The sequence below is a fragment of the Entelurus aequoreus genome, linkage group LG24, assembly GCF_033978785.1.
Source record: "Entelurus aequoreus isolate RoL-2023_Sb linkage group LG24, RoL_Eaeq_v1.1, whole genome shotgun sequence".
Classification (NCBI taxonomy): Eukaryota; Metazoa; Chordata; class Actinopteri; order Syngnathiformes; family Syngnathidae; genus Entelurus; species Entelurus aequoreus.
The window spans coordinates 14913473-14934642 of record NC_084754.1 but is presented as its reverse complement, the minus strand read 5'-3'; the positions used below and the strand labels follow the sequence as shown (position 1 = coordinate 14934642).

The 21170-nt window shown below is 39.6% G+C and overlaps 1 protein-coding gene across 2 annotated transcripts in view; it reads right to left on the bottom strand.

The window, feature by feature from the left end:
• Positions 1-21170, bottom strand: part of LOC133642011 (receptor-type tyrosine-protein phosphatase eta) — a 63631-nt gene that overhangs the window by 17266 nt on the left and 25195 nt on the right. For both annotated transcript variants that reach the window (XM_062036212.1, XM_062036213.1), the window contains exons 2-14: positions 15883-15904; positions 15416-15616; positions 12969-13220; positions 11744-12001; positions 11396-11647; positions 8751-9011; positions 6425-6691; positions 6075-6338; positions 2576-2821; positions 2236-2490; positions 1883-2146; positions 357-617; positions 17-280 (exon numbers count right to left, since the gene is read on the bottom strand). In XM_062036212.1, the coding sequence (XP_061892196.1) occupies positions 17-280; positions 357-617; positions 1883-2146; positions 2236-2490; positions 2576-2821; positions 6075-6338; positions 6425-6691; positions 8751-9011; positions 11396-11647; positions 11744-12001; positions 12969-13220; positions 15416-15616; positions 15883-15904 (3067 nt within the window). The remainder of the gene's footprint in view (positions 1-16; positions 281-356; positions 618-1882; positions 2147-2235; positions 2491-2575; positions 2822-6074; positions 6339-6424; positions 6692-8750; positions 9012-11395; positions 11648-11743; positions 12002-12968; positions 13221-15415; positions 15617-15882; positions 15905-21170) is intronic.

Here is a 21170-nt window from a genome sequence, read left to right as displayed (position 1 = left end):
ATTGCAGTGTACTTACAAGTAGCATTGGTAACAAATTCTGATGTTGCATTGAATGGTCCACTATATGACATCACCATGGCACTGTACAGGCTCCCAGCAGACAGACCCTCAAACAGCAATGAGTTGTTGGTAGTTTGCACCAGCTGCGGTTGAGAAGCCATGGAGGAAGTGTTGAGGTAAACAGAGTAATTCTCTACATTACCAGGCGGGCTCATCCAGGACACCAAAACTGAAATATTGGAGCCAAGACTGGAGATACTGGGTTGTACCCTCTCAGGTTCTGTTACCACAAAGAGAAGAAAAAATACACTGAGTCCCAACATTCTGAAAAAGGAAAAGAAAATGTTAAGTCTTACTTGTGTACTGAGAGATGCGCTTTGCTCTCCCCTCTATGCCATCCCCTGCTTGGACAAAAACAGAGAAACTGCACTGTGTCCCCGGAGGGAGTTCTGAGATCAGTGCAAAATCCTCTTCCACCGTTTTGTTTTGGGAGCTACAGTCAGTAGTTTCAATCCGATATGTATACTCAGGCTTGTGCTCCTGCGGCTTCATCCATGTCAAACGTATGGCAGTTGAGTTTATGGTGTGAGCCTTCAATTCATTAATCTCAAAAGGTCCTGGAAACCAGACAGATATTTTCAATTAATATGTGCATTGTGGTCAGATAAACAACATTTGCTGACGTTTTTGGGTAATGAGACAGTTGGGGAGCTTATGAAAAGGGATCATTGGTAGTGTAGTGGTTCACAAAGCAGATGAATACCCTGCTTACAACTGCCACCCGTGCGTGCTGTGGCCCTTATATCATCAAACAGCTTCAGCTATGACTCTGAACTGGATTAGCGGTTTTAAAAAAATATATTTAAAAAGTTACGTATGACATTAAGTAAAGCATTTTCCACTACTTTAATCATTACTGTGCCGACCCAAAGGGTGGGAATTATAAATCAATTGAATGATTTCTGGTCAGTAATTATTTTGGCACTGATATGGTGTCTAACATTAATAAGACTAAGGGTGTTTCGATACATAGCTTTCACTTCTGTTACGATACCAATATTGTAGCCTTCAGTATTGGCCTGACATAATATCAGTACAAATCATACATACTTTTGTTATTTTGTAATGAGACTTTAGATGTAACGATTCACTGAAGGAACAGACAAAAAAGATGTATTCTATTCTATTTTATGATTTTGTAATGCTTCTAATTGCTTGATCAAGTGAAATTACTCAAACAGAAAACAATGTAAGGTATAAAAACTAACCTTATTACATATGGAAGTATTTTTGTAGCACAACTATTTGCAAATGTGTATCTCAATCTGTGCATCTGTAATCCGATTCACATGTTTGTGTACTAAATTGTGTGTCTGTATCTCAATATGCGCGTGTATGATCAGATCCATGCGTGCCTGTTTTAATTTGTGTGTCTGTATTTCCGTATATACTCCGGGCTCGGACCAGCAACAGATTGAAATACACGTTTGCAAATAATTTTGCTACAATCGTACTTCAATAACAAATCCTTACTGATTGAGAGTTGAGCCAAAAAGCCCTAGGCCAGGTCTATTGAACTAAAACATTTTGGGGGCTGTATTTCCTGAAAGCAAGTTTACACAACATACTATCGCACAGCCATACTAGTTGGCATCCATTACGTCAATCAATCAAAGATTACTTATATAGTCCTTAATCACAAATGTCTCAAAGGGCTGCACAAGCCACAACAACATCCTTAGCTCAAATCCACACACATGCCTTCTTCAGTTCAAACAAGGCATTCAGTGTTTATTAAAAACAAAATATGTCCTGCCATTTCAACTATTACTCTGCAATTGGTAAAGGTTGTTACCGAATAAGACCAGGCTACAGTACGTACGTGTGAACACAGACTTGATCCGTGGAGCAGCCAGGGTACCATCTGCTGTTTGTGCAGAGACAGCAAAAGTGTAGTTGTTGCCAGAGAGAAGGTCAGAGATATTCACAAATGTTCTGGAGACCACTTTAGACTGTGGATTGGACGATTCGTTGGAGTAATGCACCACATACGAGTAGTCCGACTTGTTTTCTGGCTGCTCCCACACCAGCACCACTGAGTCTGTGCTAATTTCTACTGCTCTCAGCGTGGTCACTGAATACGGTCCTGAGCAAATGTAAACAATGGAAAAAAGGAGAGTACTGAGTTTTACACAAAACATTTACAGTGAATCCTGACCGCCTCATTTCACTTACTTGTATAATTATTTGCTGTAACGGCTATGCTTTTATAGCCCAGGATTGCAATAGTTTCAACAGAAAGAGAGTACCGGGTTCCAGATTGAAGATTGGTCAGCAAAAACCAGTTGTTTGTGGTAGTTGAAAAGCCACTGACACTTGACACGCTGAAGTTGTGCTGATTTTGATCCATTTTATGTGGCAACATCCAGGTGAAGTTAATGGAATCGACAGTCTGCGACTGAACACTGATGGATCCAGGAGGGTTTGGAACTGATCCCAAAAAAAAACATTATTAGTTGCTATTGGACAGTAGCTAAGTGAGGTACGAACTATCTTCAACGAATGAGTAACTCACAAGTTGCATTGCAGACACTGGAACTGTTGCTCTCGAAAGGTCCACTTTTGCTTATCACCACCACACAGTAAAGCACTCCTGGCTTCAGGTCTGTAAATGTCGTGTTTAAAGTGGCGTTGCTCACAGATTTTGAGTGTCTGTTCAACTGGACAGTGTAGGAATCCACCTGCCCAACTGGAGCACTCCAGTACACAGACATATTTGTCGTTGTCCCTATCAAGAGGATGTCAGAAACTGGCGAAGGCCCTAGGAAAAGGAAGCATTAGTTGTTTTAATACTTAACAAGCAAAATATCATATTTTCTTATTGCAGCCAAGGTTGTCTTTTGTTACTGAACAGCAGAGAGTACAAATTATAGGAAATATGATAATTCTGGGGAGAACTTTATTTTTGCTTTTTTGATAACACATCCCCCGCCAAAATAATGATAAACAATAAAATATTTTCAGTTAGAATTAGCACTGTCAAACAATTAACATTTTCAAATAAAATTAATCACAGCGTTTCTGTGGAATCCATCCATTCATTTTCTACCGCTTGTCCCGTTCAGGGTCGATTCATTTCAATTAAATATAATTCATTTTTAATCTATATTAGTATAATATATATACACATAATTTGTTTACTAAACACTTTTAACATCATGTTCTGAACAAAAATTCCATCCACATTAATGTGGTCCAGCTACTTTAATACATGCTTGCCAACCCTCCCGTTTTTAGCGGGAGACTCCCGGTATTCAGCGCCTTTCCCGATAACCTCCCGGCAGAAATTTTCTCCCGACAAACTCCCGGTATTCAGCCGGAGCTGGAGGCCACGCCCCCTCCAGCTCAATGCGCACCTGAGTGGGGACAGCCTGTTCTCACGTCCGCTTTCCCACAATATAAACAGCTTGCCTGCCCAAAGACGTCATAACTGTAGAATGATCGAGGGCGAGTTCTTGGTTTCTTATGTGGGTTTATTGTTAGGCAGTTTCATTAACGTCTTCCCAATGCGGTAACAACACACAACAACAGCAGTCACGTTTAGTCTACCATAAAGCAGTTCGTCTGCCGTAAACAGCAATGTTGTGACACTCTTAAACAGGACAATACTGTCATCTACTGGATAGCCTCCAGAACACTGAAATTCAAGTATTTATTTTATTTATATGTATAATAAAATAAATATATATATATATATATATATATATATATATATATATATATATATATATATATATATATATATATATAGCTAGAATTCACTGAAAGTCAAGTATTTCATACATATATATATATATATACAATATATATATGAAATACTTGAGTTGGTGAATTCTAGCTTAAATATATTCCCCTCTTAGCCACGCCCCCGCCCCACCCCCGACCACGCCCCCCATCCCCCACCTCCCGGTATCGGAGGTCTCAAGGTTGGCAAGTATGCTTTAATATGGAAGTACTTTAGTAAAAAAAGAGAGGTCCTTCTTGCAGAGTGTGCATAATACTTTATGGGCCTGATCTACGACGATCCAAATAGCAAGTGCTAAACAGCGTGTACAAACTATGATCATTTTGTGTACTTTTAGTGGGCGTATTTTAAGTTGATCTACTAAGACTGTACAAACACAAACCTTTAGTAGATCAGGCCCAATGTCAATTGACTGTTTCGTTGTGTTTTTTGTGCTCAAATTTCCCATGGAGCTGGCCAATGTGCTGTTTGGCATTTTCCATATTGACTTGTTTGCTTTTGCAGCCTTTCACTATACTATAACTCACAAGGAAAAAACTGCGTTGCCAGTCAAAAATTTTGGGTCATTCAAACTACAAATGGGTAATTGTTCAAACATATTCTTTAAAATCAGATTAATAATGATGATGGATAAATCTGCATTTACTGGTTAATTTTAACAGCCCTCATTACAATATAATATATTGAACAAAAATATAAATGCAATACTTTTGTTTTTGCTCCCATTTTTTACGAGTCCAACTCAAAGATCTAAAACTTTTACTTCATACACAAAATACCTATTCCTCTCAAATATTGTTCACAAATCTGTCTGAATCTGTATTAGTGAGCATGTCTTGTTTGCCAAGATAATCCATCCCATCTCACAGGAGTGGCATGTCAAGATGCTGATTATACAGCATGATTATTGCACAGGTGTGCATTAGGCTGCCCACTATAAAAGGCCACTCTGATATGTCCAATTTTGCTTTATTGGGAGTCTGTGGGGGGGGGGGGGGGGGGGGGGGAGAAAAACAGTAAGTATCTGGTGTGACCGCCATTTACGCATTGCAACACATCTCCTTTGCATAGAATTGATCAGGTTGTTGATTGTGGCCTATGGAATGTTGTTTCACTCCTCTTCAATGGCTGTGCGTAGTTGCTGCTAGCAGGAACTGAAAGAGGCTGTCGTATACGCCGACCCACAGCATCCCAAACATGCTCAATGGGTGACATGTCTGGTGAAAATGCTGGCCATGCAAGAACTGGGATGTTTTCAGCTTCCAGGAATTGTGTACAGATCCTTGCAACATGGGGCCTGCATTGTCATACTGCAACATGAGGTGATGACAACATCGAATGTGAGCATTTTCCCACTCAAGTTGGTTACGACAACGATCTGCAGTCAGGTCGAGACCCCGATAAGGACAACAAGGATGCAGATGAGCTTTCCTGAGACGGTTTCTCACAACTTAAGCAGAAATTATTTGGGTTATGCAAACCAATTGTTGCAGCAGCTGTCCGGGTGGCTGGACTCAGACGATCATGGAGGTGCACCTGCTATGTGTGGAGGGTCTGGGCTGGTCTGGTTACACGTGGTCCGCGGTTGTGAGGCCGGTTGGATGTACTGACAAATTCTCCAAAAAAGCCTTTGGAGATGGCTTATGGTAGAGAAATGAACATTCACTTAATGGGCAACAGCTCTAGTGGACATTCTTGCAGTCAGCATGCCAACTGCACGCCCCCTCAAACTTGCGACATCCGTGGCATTGTGCTGTGTGATAAAACTGCACATTTGAGAGTGGCCTTTTATTGTGGGTAGCCTAAGGCACAGCTGTTCAATAATCATGCTGTTTAACTAGCATCTTGATATGCCATACCTGTGAGGTGGGATGGATTATCTTGGCAAAGAAGAAATGCTCACTAACACAGATTTAGACAGATTTGTGAACAACATTTGAGAGGAATAGGTATTTTGTGTATATAGTAAAAGTTTTTGATCTTTGACTTTACCTCATGAAAAATGGGAGCAAAAACAAAAGTGTTGTGTTTATATTTTTGTCCAGTGTATGTACACAAAGTATACAGTATTATTTTTCTATTGGATTACGGCCTCCGTCATTCAGTGGAGGGTATATTAATTATATTTATCGTCTGGCACCACCTGTTTTTTCTGACAGGTAAAAAGGAAATGTGGCATTTATTCAGTCAACTGACATTTGATTTTTAAAAAACATTTTTTTAGGAAAAAGGTTGTAGGATAAAAGTGCATGAATGAGTGAGGTCATACTTGTGTAGCTTGATATATATTCCCCTTGAGACTTCACCCCTTCAACAACGGTAAACACTTCAAAACTGTACGATGCTCCAGGGGTCAGGCCAGAAAAGGTATAGATTTCTGTTTTAGTTGAAACATTGTGAAGCACTTTGCCATCCTGTGACATTGTCACCAGGTAGGCGTAGGAGTCCTTATGGTCACTTTGCCTGAGCCACGTCAAGGTGATGGCTGTTGTGTTTACGTCCTTCACCCTTAGTGCAGTCACTGCTTTGGGAACTACAACAAACAACAATGAGGTAATCAATGATATCACAAATTGAAGATAATAAAAAAAATATTCATGCATCAGCACTTGTTTTTACTTGTGTAAGTGAACGTCTGCTCTGCTGTGGATTCACTTCCTGGTGGTGCTAATGTTGTGACACTGACGTTGTATCTCGTTCCTGGTTCCAGATCACTCACTATAGTGCTGTTAATATCATGGACTTGTAGTTTTTTCACAAGGGTTCCTGTAGCGTTGTAGATTTTAACAATGTACGTGTAATTTAATTCCTGCGAGTGTGACCATGCCACTTGTATTGCGGTTATGTTGAAAGGGCTGGCCACAAGGTTCAACACAGGGTAGGGCACTAGAAAAAAAGATGATACAATATTTAAATATTATATATATATTTTTTTAAATGTACATGATTACTAGTATTACACATTGGTCAAGTTGCTCACAGTGCAGGAATGTACACTCATTTATTCTTTCGGTACGAGACGAGGTACCCCTTTGTCACCCGTCAATCGCAGAGCACATATCAACAAACAAACATTCACACTCACATTCCCATCTATAGAGGGGTTTCGATTTTTTTACATTTCCCATAGTACATTGCCAATATCCATATTGAAGGGTGGAAGTTAGTGAAACACTAATTGTCTGCAACAATTTATCCCATAATATTTATAATGTCGACGACGTGTGCCATTTTCAACTGCCACAATCGAGGTGGAAGGAATAAAACTCGCTTGTATCGCATTCCTAAGCTTTTTCCTGGCAAAATGGCAGCGGCTGGAAAAAAAAGTTACTGGTGAAGACGAGCATAGATTGCTCAACCGAGATGTGGCGGGATGACGACGTTGTGCTTGTTTGGATCATTTCAGGTAAAACATTTTGTAAGTGAAGTGAAGGGAATTATATTTATGTAGCGCTTTTCTCTAGTGACTCTAAGTGCTTTATTTGAAACCCATTATCTAAGTGACATTTAAACCATTGTGTGTGGGAGGTGCAGGTGGGTAAAGTATCTTGACCCAAGGACACAACGGCAGTGACTCAGTAAAGTACAGTAAAAAATTAATCTAAAATAAATGCGAGCCCCACTTTACATTAACGTGATATGCTTGGTCGAATGACTTTGATAGTAGTTGTATTGATAAAAAATAGTACTCACTTCTCTGATCTGGACTGTAGCCTCTACATAAAACAAAAGTGGAGCTACATGAGAACAACAATCTCTCAATCTTGCCTTACAGTCACAGTGTGCTGAGATGACGATTGGTTATCCATGATTATCCAGCGTGACGAACTTAGGTGGGATCATTTCTGAGAGTCCATTTCTCTCGGCTGGCTTGAGGACACAATGTTGTCTGGGTTTAGACAGATAAACATAAACGCCACAAACCCATCTACAAACAACGTAGCTATTTTTACTCCTATAATTTTGAAAGTCTTTTAAAGTGTAAAATGGGCTAGGTTGAACAATTAGGTAGTTCACAAAGTCCGGGTATGAGACATCGGGGAAGATGTCGCGCATGGTCTCTGCTCCACTCAGACTTGTCGATCTTGTACGGATCCTTTCATCCAATTACGGCTGTTTGCTCTTTATAACGACAAAGTGACTTCTTATCTAATGTATTTCTCCATCGTATCACAGTCGGTGCAATGTTATTTTCCACTGAATGGTTCGGAAATATTACGTGTAGCTCTATCGTGAACGATGGCGCGCGACTTTCAAAATGGCTGACGCGATGCACTTTCGGGGTTAATTGAAATCCCTCTATTGGCAATTTAATCTAACATGCATATGTTTTGGGGAATGGAGGAAACACATAGGTAGAACATGCAAACTTCACACAGAAACGCTCAAACCCTCGATCTCCTGACTGAGAGGCCAACATGCTAACCGCTAGGCTAACATGCGGTCCAATATAACAGACAATCCAAGATTAAAAACTGTCAAGGGTAAGGAGTATGTCATCACTGCATCATAATCTATTATAGCAGCAGTATCATGACAGCAGTACTATTCACACACTATTCCATTGATAAAAAAAACACATTTACAAACTGTATATTCAATTATTATAACTCTTGATTTGATGCCAAATTTGTGACATACACTGTACAGCGATTATAGGGAACAACTAATACAAAATTTGATATTTGGAAATTGAAATTGAAAAATACAAACGTTGGATAATGTTGGATTTGACAATTAAAAATTGTGTACACGTTTTCTTTAAATGCTCAGATTTGTTACAAAAATTAGTACAGTATGGTAGAAACAAAATATTCTCAGAGAGAGAGCGAGGTGAATGGAATGCTGTCATTGTTAGAGGCTGCCATTTTTAGGACAATATTTGTGACAATAAAGTAAATATGCAGTGAATGGACAATTTAAAAATGATTTGCACTAAACTTACAGGTAGCAAACGAGCTCTGGTTGGATGGGTTGTTTTGGTTTCCAGCAACAGCAGTGACTGTGACGAGAAAAAGTCTTCCGGGATACAAACCACTAAATTGAGCTGTTTTGGACTGTGTTTCATTGCTAGAGAAATATGACAATTCTTCATTGGAGATGTTCACCACATATTTATCTGCTCTTCCATGTTGAGGCAAGGTCCACACAATGATAAGGTTGTCAGTTCCTGATGTAGATGTTATATGTCCAGGTTTCTCAGGCCCTAAACAATAAGACAGCCAAATGAGTATGATTTAAACAGTAGGCCATTCAGAGTATAGGACAGGACCAGTTGGTGAAACGACATGTATGAGTCATAATGCAAAACCATAAGTCAGTATAGTCAACATACACACAAAGCACAAAGGAGCATTTGGGCCACATCAAAAGAAAACACATAATGGTAGTACCATACCAAAGTTGAAAACATACTATTACAAGAATACATGTTTAATTTAATAAAAATGCATGCGAAAAAGTCATAGCTGTACATGAAAGTTAGAATATTACAATAAAAAGACCTGATTTTAATAAATAAATAGTACAGTATGAGCATTAATGTATACTGTAATTTCCGGACTATAAGCCACTACTTTTTTTCCATGCTTTGAACCATGTGCTTTATACAAGACTGCGGCTAATTTATGGATTTTTCCAGGTTCACAAGCTTCACATGCCGCAAATAAATTTAGCTCTATGATCAGACCAATGAAATTGCCCAATGGGTCATGGTGGACCAATGAAATTGTTCATATTAAATCAAACCGACAAATTTAGTGAGCTATTAAGCAAATTATGGAAACACCCCCATGATGGAGAACACACGACGAAAAGCACAGGATGCAGCCCTAAAGCCGAAAACGATCGACCCGACCATCGAAAAAGGAAACGGCAGCCATACTGGTCAGAAATCTACCACCACTAACGGGCTCCAAAAGGACGGACTGCCGCGCGAAAACCGTTGTATGTCGCGTTACACGCATTGTTTTGTTAAATTTGTAAATAAACACAAGTGCATGTTTAAATAGTTCATGTTTCAATGTGTAAAACTGCGGCCACAATATGTACTCAATAAAATGTGTCCAATTATTACGTCGGTTCGGCCTATATTCAGGTGTGCTCAATAGTCCGGAGATTACAGTACTTTAAAGTGCAGTTTTAAGGGATTGTACAAACAAATGTTTTTGTCTGTTTCTGTGAAAAAAAACTATGTGGACTAAATTGCCTGTTTTGTTGGGTTTGTTTAATCGTCTAACCAGAAGTGTTTTTCACAACTATTTATTGGGTTTATGGAAACCACTAGAGACAGTGGCCGCTTGTTCCAAACTATTGCGTTTAGGTACATGGGGGAATTTTAACTTTTACTCTGTAAAGGTACTTTTAGGGTTAGTGGTTAATGGCAAGAAAGACATAACTACAATACGTATGTACATAACACACGCACGTGATTTAGCTAATTAATGATAATAGCAATTTGGATAGTTAGTGTTAGCTGTCATTGAATGTATATTCTATCATAACAACAACACCACTGCAAATTGTTGCACACCCTCTATATGCGTACGTGTTGACAAGACAAGGTGAGTGACCCCAGTAGACACCAATCATTTTATTCGGGCCGGTAAAATTTTTTACTACACAAACTTAGTAATTGGGAAAATATAGACCATTTTAACAAATGTGTTCTGTTAAACCACTAATGGTAACATAAGCTATTTAATGGTGTTCTTCTTATATGTTTGGCTATGAAAAATGTAACTGTGAGCAAGTTGCAAACAGCCCCTTTAACTACACTTTATCCTCACATTTTATTGTACCATGTTGCCATACTTCCTAATTAAAACTCTTATAGGGACAACATGTTTTGAACTAGAAATCAGATGTTGATTGTGAGTGGGTGCTTAGAAATGCTTTATTTTTATCAGCAAAATTCTGCTATAGTAATGGCATTAAACCTCAGGGGACAAAAGCTGACTTTTTTTGTCTTCTCAGTAAATTCTTGCTGTATTTTGGCCATATTTTTTGTTGTTACTCCATTATAAATGATTTTTCCTATGAGAAATGTTTTTGTTAAATAAATAAATTATAACAATTTCAATATCCAATTATTTCACAGGTGTACAATACACTGGCAGTTATTCGGTGATACCCCAAAGGCAAACAGGACACACAAGTCAAAGGGCAAACATTAGTTTTCCTCATAACCTCTCAATTAACTTCAGCCCTAAACAAAAATACCAAACTTGTAATGTTTTAAAAAATATATATATTCTTAGGCCTTTTGATAAAAAAGGTTATCAGAAATTTGCTTAACAATTATTTCACCAATTTAAACCTGCAGATTTTCTGATCAAAGGCCTTTAAAGTGTCCAAATAAACACACAAACAAACAAAAAAACATTACATGTTTGCTATTTGTACTGAAGTTTATGAAAAATATAAGCAAAAATGTAAAAATGAATAAAAAATTCCAAAATGTGTTTATACCTTTCAAAAGCTTAAGGTATTTTATGTCTTGTTCAGCTTAGAAGAGTTTTAAAATATTTAATATTTCAAACTCATCTTTTTTTCCTCTTATTGTTTCTCTAAAAGTATGGCCATACTTACTTGTAAAGGTGCTAATTAAGGTCTCTTGTCCTGTGTTTGAATCGTTTCCTGCAACAGCACTGACTGTAATATTATAGTTGTTTCCAGGGATTAAATTGTTGATGGTAAAAGTGGTATTAAAGCTGTCTGCCTTTCCTTCTGATGTCCAATGCAGTTTATACCCGGAAGCGTTGCCCTCTGGTTTAGTCCACTTCAGAGATATGGATGATGTTGTGACATTAGTGATTTGGAGATCCCTAATTACAGCAGGCTCTACCAATGTTAATGCAGGAAGAGAATGATCAAAAAGTTGAGCACAACACTCAATAAAGCAGTCTTTGTCTTATTGTCTGTTCTGGCGTTTCTTACTTGTGACTGCAGTGAATCGGTAAGGATCTCCCTCTGTTTTATTGTCTCCAGCAATAGAAAATATTGTAATTGTGTATGCCTTGCCAGACACCAAGTCTGATAGCACGGCAAAGGTGTTCCTTGTCTCTCTCAAGGGCTGCTCTCCTCCATTGTGCCACTGCACCCTGTATGTCAACACTTCACCATCAGGTTGTTTCCAGGTTAGAGATATTGAAGAAGTGTTTGTGTCAACAGAGAGTTCACGAACACTGCCTGGTCCTACACAGGAAGACATAGATTTTAAACAATGAGAGGTACAGTGATCAAGAAAATTTTCTCAAACTTTTCTAAGGTGTATTCTGCAGAATTTTAACACATTTGACACATTTCAATTAGGCTTTTCTCAGAAACACCTGTTAGAGTACAGGTATGTGTCGCCATAATGATGTCCTCTGATAGAGGAAAGTGCTGGTCCTACTCCATCTATTGATATTATTGATCATCGAAACCTGTTTTATCGACTAAATGACTGGGTGGGAAACCCAGGGAAAGTTAAAGTTTAAAGTCCCAACAATAGTCACACACACACTAGGTGTGGTGAAATTATCCTCTGCATTTGACCCATCCCCATGTTCACCCCCTGCAAGGTGAGGGGAGCAGTGAGCAGCAGCGGTGGCTGCGCTCGGGAATTATTTTGGGGATTTAACCCCCAATTCCAACCCTTGATGCTGAGTGGGAGGCAATGAGTCCCATTTTTAAAGTCTTTGGTATGACTCAGCTGGGGTTTGAACTCACAACCTTCCAGTCTCAGGGCGTACAATCTACCCTTGATTGGTTATCATCGTATCTTGCAGGTAGGAGTTTTTTGGGAGTAAATGGTAAATGGGTTATAGTTGTACGCTAACCACTACCCATCAGGAGCAAGGGTGAAGTGTCTTGCTCAAGGACACAACGGACGTGACTAGGTTGGTAGAAGCTGGGGATCGAACCAGAAACCCTCAGGTTGCTGGCACGGCCACTCTCCCAACCGCGGCACGCCGTCAATGTTGAGGATGTGCATTAATTCGAAAAAAGAATGTAGGTGATGGCAAGCAGAAAATGTTTTGTTTATTTAAACTATTGGAATCATTAGTTGACAGTCTTGATTGCCAAGCAAGTACAACAAAACACAAACTTCACACAGGTTTGAGTTAGCTAAGATGCTAAACCAAGTGACGTTATCTGTTATTCTTTAAACTGTACTTACTTGTGTACTGAGACAGAGTTGCACCGACTCCTTTGGTCACTTCATCATCTGCCACTGCAGTTACAACTATATTGTACATAGTCCCAGCAGTTAGGTCAGTGATGTTTTTTGATGTTTTTTCTTCGTAGCCATCCTTGCCATGGCTCCAATGTACCATGAAGAAAGAGAAATTCCCTTCTGGTTTGGTCCAGCTCACATTTATAGATGATGTTGTCACATCGTTGACAGTGAGATTGGTGACTTCACGAGGCTCTGACCAAGTTGTGAGGAAGGTTAGAACTTTAATACTTATGGTTTACACAGAATTATTTGTGGTTGCAAATTTGAACCAGTCCAGTCCTCACAGCAATTTAGTAGGATTTTGTCCCAAAAAATATACTGTATACAGTGGTACCTAAGATTTGAAACACCCACATTCTGTATGATTCTTTTTTTGACAAAAGTTTTCCCCCCAATTTTGCCCCTGTTTTTGCATACTGTCTAAGTTATTGTGTAGCCAAACATTCTGCGCAAATGTGTCTGTTGGCCTTTCATTCCTAAGGGCTATTCACACATCGCCGGTTTAGGTGGTGTTTCACGAACCACCGTGAACCGTGTCCCAAGAGTGGCGTAAAGCCTTTCTCAACATGTTTTGAACCATGGCGCCAACACAAATTGGCTCGGGAGTACCCCGGATCTTCCTGTAACGTGGAGGAGTCCTCCATTCTCTACTACACATCAATCACAGTGCTACCGCATGAAAACGTTATGCCTTCGTCTTTAATTGTGCCGCGGCTGTGTTCAGATTGTGAATATCCGGGAGGTAAGGGTGACTGGCGGATTATGTTGGTGTTAAAAGGGAACTGCACTTTTAAAAAAAAATTGTATATCGTTCACAATCCCTATCTCAGACAAGAACACATATGCCTTTATTTTTTTCTGCATTCTAACTTGTAATATACGACAAGTACGAGGTGGCTAACAATGATGCTGATGGGAGTCATCTATTGCACCCATAAAGCCCTCTAAAAAACATCCAAAAAGCACCAACAATACTTCATTTACATGTTGTGACCTGAGTATTAATCAAGTATTAGCGATATTGTTATTATAAGCATTGACAAGGAACTACTTTTAGCGGCGCTGTGATCACAGGGAGGTAACTAGCTTATGCAGCTACAGACATACTGAGCCGGTGAGCTGCTGCATCGCCTCAGAGTAGGTAAAAGTTTATTCTAGATCAGTGGTTCTTAACCTGGGTTCGATCGAACCCTAGGGGTTTGGTGAGTCGGGCTTAGGGTTTCGGCGGAGGTCAAGACACACCCGACTCATCGTGTAAATAAAAACTTCTCCCTATCGGCGTATTACGGATACGGCAACAGCAGAAGTCACACTGATTTGCAGGTGTGTAATTTGTTGTGAGTTTATGCACTGTGTTGGTTTTGTTGTTTGAACAAGGTGATGTTCATGCACGGTTCATTTTGTGCACCAGTAAAAAACATGGTAACATTTTAATATGGGGAACATATTCACCATTAATTAGTTGCTTATTAACATGCAAATTAGTAACATATTTTCTCTTAACTAGTCATTATTAAGTACTTATTAATGCCTTATTCGGCATGGCCTTATTATAACCCTAACCCTCTATCCCTGGCCCTAACCCTATAACCCTAACCCTAACCAAATAACTCTAAATTAAGTCTTTGTTACTTAGAATATGTTCCCCTAGTTTCCAAAAAACTCTAAATTAAGTCTTTGTTACTTAGAATATGTTCCCCATACTAAAGTGTTACCAAAAACATATAACTTTGTCTTGAATTTGAAAAAAAACAACATTTTATTTTTCACTAAAGAAGGGTTCGGTGAATGCGCATCTGACACTGGTGGGGTTTGGTACCTCCAACAAGGTTAAGAACCACTGCTCTAGATTATAAATCATGCCTCTCACTTGTATACGTTTGTAGTAGAAAGTTGTGGCCATAAACCGAGGTTTATGACCACATATTAGGACCTGGTCAATTTTGACTTTCAAATTAGACCCATCAATTGCGAGCAAGACACGAAAAAGCGCACATTTGCGCTCACTTTTTTTTTATACCTGCGGGAATGTTAATAATTTTTCATCTAAACGGGAGTACATTAACATCCCATCAGTTACCATCCCAGTGAGAGTGGACATTGTACAGTAAGTGATTGTTTTATTATTGTTGTAGTTTGTATTGGAATGGAAGGCCAGCAGGGAAGCCAGAGGGAAAACTAAATGACACAATATGGCAACTTAACAGCATGTCATGTTTGTGAAGAACTTTTTGGAATGGGCTAATTTTACTGGAAATTGTTCAAATGTTTTAGGTATTCCTATATTACAGTGTTTATTTTTTATACAATTTCCTACTAAATACTTGTGAAATCATGTGTTGTGTGGTTTCCTCATTTCTGGTTTCCACACAAGCAGATTGACTCACTCATGGTGACTTGTTGACAGCAGTTGAAGCAGCCGATGAAGATTTGATAAACGGCTCCAGAAGTCAAGTTATAAACTGAACCATTTCCAGAGATGTTCCTATCGGTTCCCAGGGATGAATTGCAGCTTGGCTGTGAAGCATATGTGACTGTTGTTGTTGTTGTATATAAAGGTTGCTTCTCGTTGCTGTCACATGACCTATCTGCAAAATATAAGAGCAACAATTACACGGAAAAACAAACTCAGCAACAAAGTCATCATAATTTATTCAACTTTTTTTCATTTCATATAAACTTGTAATTATTTCTATATTACAAGTTGTGACTTTAATTACTACATTTACTTAATTTAGCATATCTTAAAAAATCTAAATCACGTTAATGTTGTGCAGGTCTTCTTTATCATATATATTGATTGTGGAGGAGTTGAGCTTTTTTTAGATGATGATAACCAAATGTGTGTACTCACTGTTACAGTATGCATGGGAGCCCTGCAAGGAGATGGGGTGGCAGTTAGTTTTAATGCAACAGCAGGTGTCAGCATTGAACCATCACCCAGAAGCCATATACTGTCACAGTGTCAGCAGAGTTAAACCTTTTTTGAAGGTGATCCTCCAGGTAACCATGGCGAAGGCCACAAGTGGGCTAAAGACAACATTGGTCACACATGAGACTAACAAGACTTGGATAGCCTATGCATTTCATATCTGTTTATTCAACTTCCTTTTATTTTAATATGTAGCCATGTATCTGGTTGAAATACTGATCGAACAGTATGCAGACCATTAAGAGTTGTTAGGTACCGCATATTCATTGCTTTGTTTATCTAATGTGCAACCTTTAAAAGGATGTTGTTAAATATCAACCTGGATGTTTTATTTCCTAGCATGTTCAAATCCATTTTGGCACCAATCCACACATTTTGCATGTTAAGAACAATCAGTATTACCATTCAGTCCATTGAGCATAATGGGTGTTTTTCATTACAGCCCTTAAGTTAACAATTATGTGATAAAGTCACTGATTGGATAACACAAACAAGGAAGTAGATGCTGCTGATGACCTTCGGTGATTTTTATGCTGAGGGATCAGCATAAAAAAATAGCATCAAATATATGGGTGTTTTTACAACTAGAGGCCAATCGCTAAATCACTGATTAGCCGAAGGCGGTGAGATTTTTCCCTTTCAGTTTGTTTACCGCAAGACCAAACATTCAAACACATGTCGTCAATGGTCAAAACTTCCCCAAAGTCCCAGTTGGTAACCAATTATTAACTCAGCTGAACAGTGGAAAACAGAGCGTCATAGTAGGTTCTAACCAGCATGAACCAGCAAATGTTCAGCATTACTGATTAGTGTGCAGGATGAACATATATGGAATATAATATAAGTTGGTGCACATGAGGTCACTGGCATATGCTCCAAGTTACAGATTGCATTCATTATTTGTAATCAGTCAAGTCAATGAGTACAATGTTTCTATTTAGTTTAGTTTAATATCACAAACTTTCAAAAAGAAAACATATTTTTGATGAAATTCTTATTCTATCCACAAATGAGAATAACAAGAGGTGATCCTCTTTTTTTTTTTGGCAGCATACCTAAAAAATATATGTGGAGTCCTTTTTGTGCCAAGTACTGTAACAGTCATTTATCTATCCTTAATACTGATTATACCTATAACAGACATGACTATGAGTAATTTACACTATGGATTTTACTGTAGGATAGTCCTCAGACTTAAAGATGATTGGTTCAAATGATGATGACAATGTTTTAGAATTTATATCCAATAAGAGATGTTATCTATTACAAACATCCTTTGAGCAAATACAACCTAGTATAGCACAATATCTTAGAATATTGCTGGCAAAGTGCCTACAATTTAAGGTGTGGTGGAATTATTATTATCAATCTGTTTGTCCATTATGTAAGCTATAAAATATCATAAAGTTCTATTCGCCTTTTGTTTTCTGTATCTGTTCATGACATTACATTTCAAAATAACTTTAATGCTCAGTACTGTGTAACTTATACTCACCCTTTCATTTATCACTGTCTACGATTTTAACCTCAAAATGTGTATTAGTTTATTTTGTTTCACTTACATAGTTGCTTGCAAATGTTGAGTTGCTTTAAAAAATTGACTTACTTTACATTTATATTAATGAAAGCCACAGATTTGTTTCACTTACATTAAAAAAAGACTTATTTGAATAATGTAACACAACCACCTCCCTCTCCCAAGGGAGCAGACTTTGCATTATTTTCTATTTTTATTCACAATATGTGACCTTGCCCTTCCTCCCAACCACGTGGGCCTCTATTATTTCTAAATATGACAGTGCCACCTGAGGGGGTCAAGGCTTTACAGTTTGTCAAGGCTCTGCTGACAGTTGTTTAATTTCTAACTTGTTAGATCCACTATGGACTGGACTCTCACAATATTATGCTCGATCCACTCGACGTCCATTGCACCGGTCGCCCAGGGGGTTTCTCATTGTCCCATTGGGTTGAGTTTTTCCTTGCCCTGATGTGGGATCTGAGCCGAGGATGTCGTTGTGGCTTGTGCAGCCCTTTGAGACACTCGTGATTTAGGGCTATATAAGTAAACATTGATTGATTGATTGATTGATTAATTTCTGTAAGACAAAATACAATGGACACCCTTGACACAATGTTTCAAATGACTATCCATTGAAAATAGTAGAAATAATGTTTCACAGTCTGCAACAAAAAATCTCTGTGGGGAGGCGTGGCCGGCAGACCGACAGCGAGGCAGGGCACGCTGGGGCCGACCCCGAGATGGCGGCGAGGAGGCGTGGCCGGCGGGCCAGGGGCGAGGCGGGCGCGCCGGGATCGACGCCGAGATAAATGTCAGGTGCGTGGATCGCCCACCTGGGCACAATTATATAATCTCCTCTCAGTGTATAAAAGGGCGGCAGCCATGAACAACGAGGCAGAGGGAGAAGAAGGACAGCAGCGCATGAGGAGCGGAATCGACCAAGCGGGAGACGCAGACGAGGGAGGCTGAAAAGCGAACCAAAGAGCGAGCAGAGAAGAGGAGCTGAAAAGCGACCTGCACTAAAGTTTATATGAAAAAAAAAAAAAAAGTGTCAACCCTGCTCGAAGTCATGTCAATCCTTGGTGGTCCATGGAACCCCGACAGTGAGGATCTGTCCCATTAGGCGCCCAAACTGGCTGGACCACCGGAGGAGGCGAGGACGATCCCCTGTGGGCTCTCGTGGGCGCGCCAGCGGCTCGAGGAGTCTCGCCAACAATTGCGGCTCCTGCAGGTGTTGGCGGACCAGGTGGGGGGGAGGCGGCGAAGTTGTTGAAGAAGAAGAAAAAGACAAAGAAGAAGAAAAAGACAAAGAAGAAGAAGACAGACAAGAAGAAGAAGACAGACAAGAAGAAGAACAAGAAGAAGACAGACAAGAAGAAGAAGACAGACAAGAAGAAGAAGGACAAGAAGAAGAAGGAAAAGACAAAGGAAAAGACGAAGAAAAAGACAAAGAAGAAGACAAAGACAAAGAAGAAGAAGATGAAGAGGAAGAAAAAGAGCAGGTGGAAAAGGAGAAGACCGGGGGCACAGGTGAACGTGGCCGTCTGCACTTCCCGCTCCCTCAAAAAGGGGGGGAGGGAGTAGGCTCAGCCGGTCGGAGTCCCGGCTTGCGTCTGGTGGTGGAGGACTGTGGGGAGGCGTGGCCGGCAGACCGACAGCGAGGCAGGGTACGCCGGGGGCCGACCCCGAGATGGCGGCGAGGAGGCATGGCCGGCGGGGAGGCGGGGCGCGCCGCGATCGACGCCGAGATAAATGTCAGGTGCGTGGATCGCCCACCTGGGCACAATTATATAATTTCCTCTCAGTGTATAAAAGGGCGGCAGCCGTGAACGACGAGGCAGATGGAGTTGGAGAGCCAGCGGTGAATGCAGCGCGGAAGAGAGCGAGAGGCAGACGAAGGCGACGCAGGAAGAGGAGCTGAAAAGCGATCCGACCTGCACTAAGGTTTATTTTTAAAAAATAAACAAAGTCACAACCCTGCTCGAAGTAATGTCTGTGCTTGGTGGTCCATGGAACCCGGTCGACAGTGGAAGTCTGTCACAATCTCTATTAACTGTACAAGCTGTATGTTAAGTAAAAGAGCGTAGAAGAAGTTACCAACTACAGTAGAAGACGTAAATGTCAACAGCCCTTGGACTGGCTGACCAGTGTCTGCAAAAGCCATTGCTTACACATTTACTTCTAACTTTGTTCATAAACATTAGAAGAATTGATGATAATATATTTTTTTGACAATTTGTTGCGGATTTCATTTAATAATGTGGAATGTGTTACTTTATCATTTTATTTATTTTCATGTTTTCTATTTTTTCAGCAAAGTGTACGCATATTTATTAAAATGTAAACAACACCCATCACTATTGAAAATACAACACAAGTCAACATAAACTGGGCGTTAAAAAAAATACTCCTTTGGATCTCAATTTTTGTATCGAGAAAAGTGACACTTTTTAGTAATAAGAAGAAAATGATCATGAGTAGGTCGACATACTATTGATGGGTCTTAAACTTAAGTGAGACGGACTTTAAAGGTACCTATTTAGATTTGTATTTTCTACATTTAAAACACTTCCTTGTGGTCTACATAACAAGTATGTTTTAAAGACCATCTTTAAGCCGCTTACTAACCGTCTCTTGGCATTGCGCCGTAGCAGAACAACAGGACAGGTGTAACAACAACATCATTATCTGTCACTCTTTAAACTCCTGTTGCAAATCTGAATGCTTATTATTTAAATGTTTACCTAAGTTTGAAACAAAGGCAGTAATCCTAATCGCCACATTTGGCGAGGCATGTTTTAAAGCAACACTTGAAGCACAGTGCTTCCTTGTTTAAATCGTCGCCTCTATAGATAGTTTTAAACCCCCAATATCTCCATATTGCGCTTCACGCACTCTCTTTATTAACCAGTAGAATTGTCGTTTTTTGCCATTCCTCCTCTCCAAGATGTTATTGCTTGTAAGCACAACATCATGCGCCTCGGCTCTGTAGTCACCGCCACACAGCGGACATTTAGATGAAAGAACGGTACCGGTACTTTTCAAAGGCAGTATAGTACCGATTTCAATCAATTAGTATTGCGGCACTTTATTTGTACCGGTATACCGAACAACCCTACCACCAACAATACTCTATTTACATTTCGTGACTTGAATATTAACCAAGTATTTGTGATATTGTTATTACAAGCGCTAATGCAGACAAACTATTTATAGCTGTGCCGTGATCAATTCCGGGTCTCTGTATGTTTACATCATCGAGTGGTCTGCTTCCTTCTTGCTTCCTACCTCCCTGTAATTTTATTCCAAATCATAAATCACGCATCTCACCTGGACATGAGACGTCTGAGTAGGTATCCCGACAAGTTGGTACACTTTGACAGCCATTTAGGATCTGAAACTGGCGAGGGTGACACGAAAAGGTGCTTGTTACCCCCGACCCTATTTCTTTGTGAGGATTATTAGGCATATTCTTCACCTAAATGGGAATATATAAACATCCCAGCAGTCAGCATCCTAACGACAGCAGACCTTGCACACAGTGAGTGATGTTTTATTATGTTTGTTGGCTCTCATAAAGTCTGCAGTGAGCAATATTCAGTGATGAAGAAAAAAAAAGCAATCGTTGTGATGCGTTATTTTAATTAATGTGCCGCGTATGCTTAAAATTATTAACATACGTAAATATTAA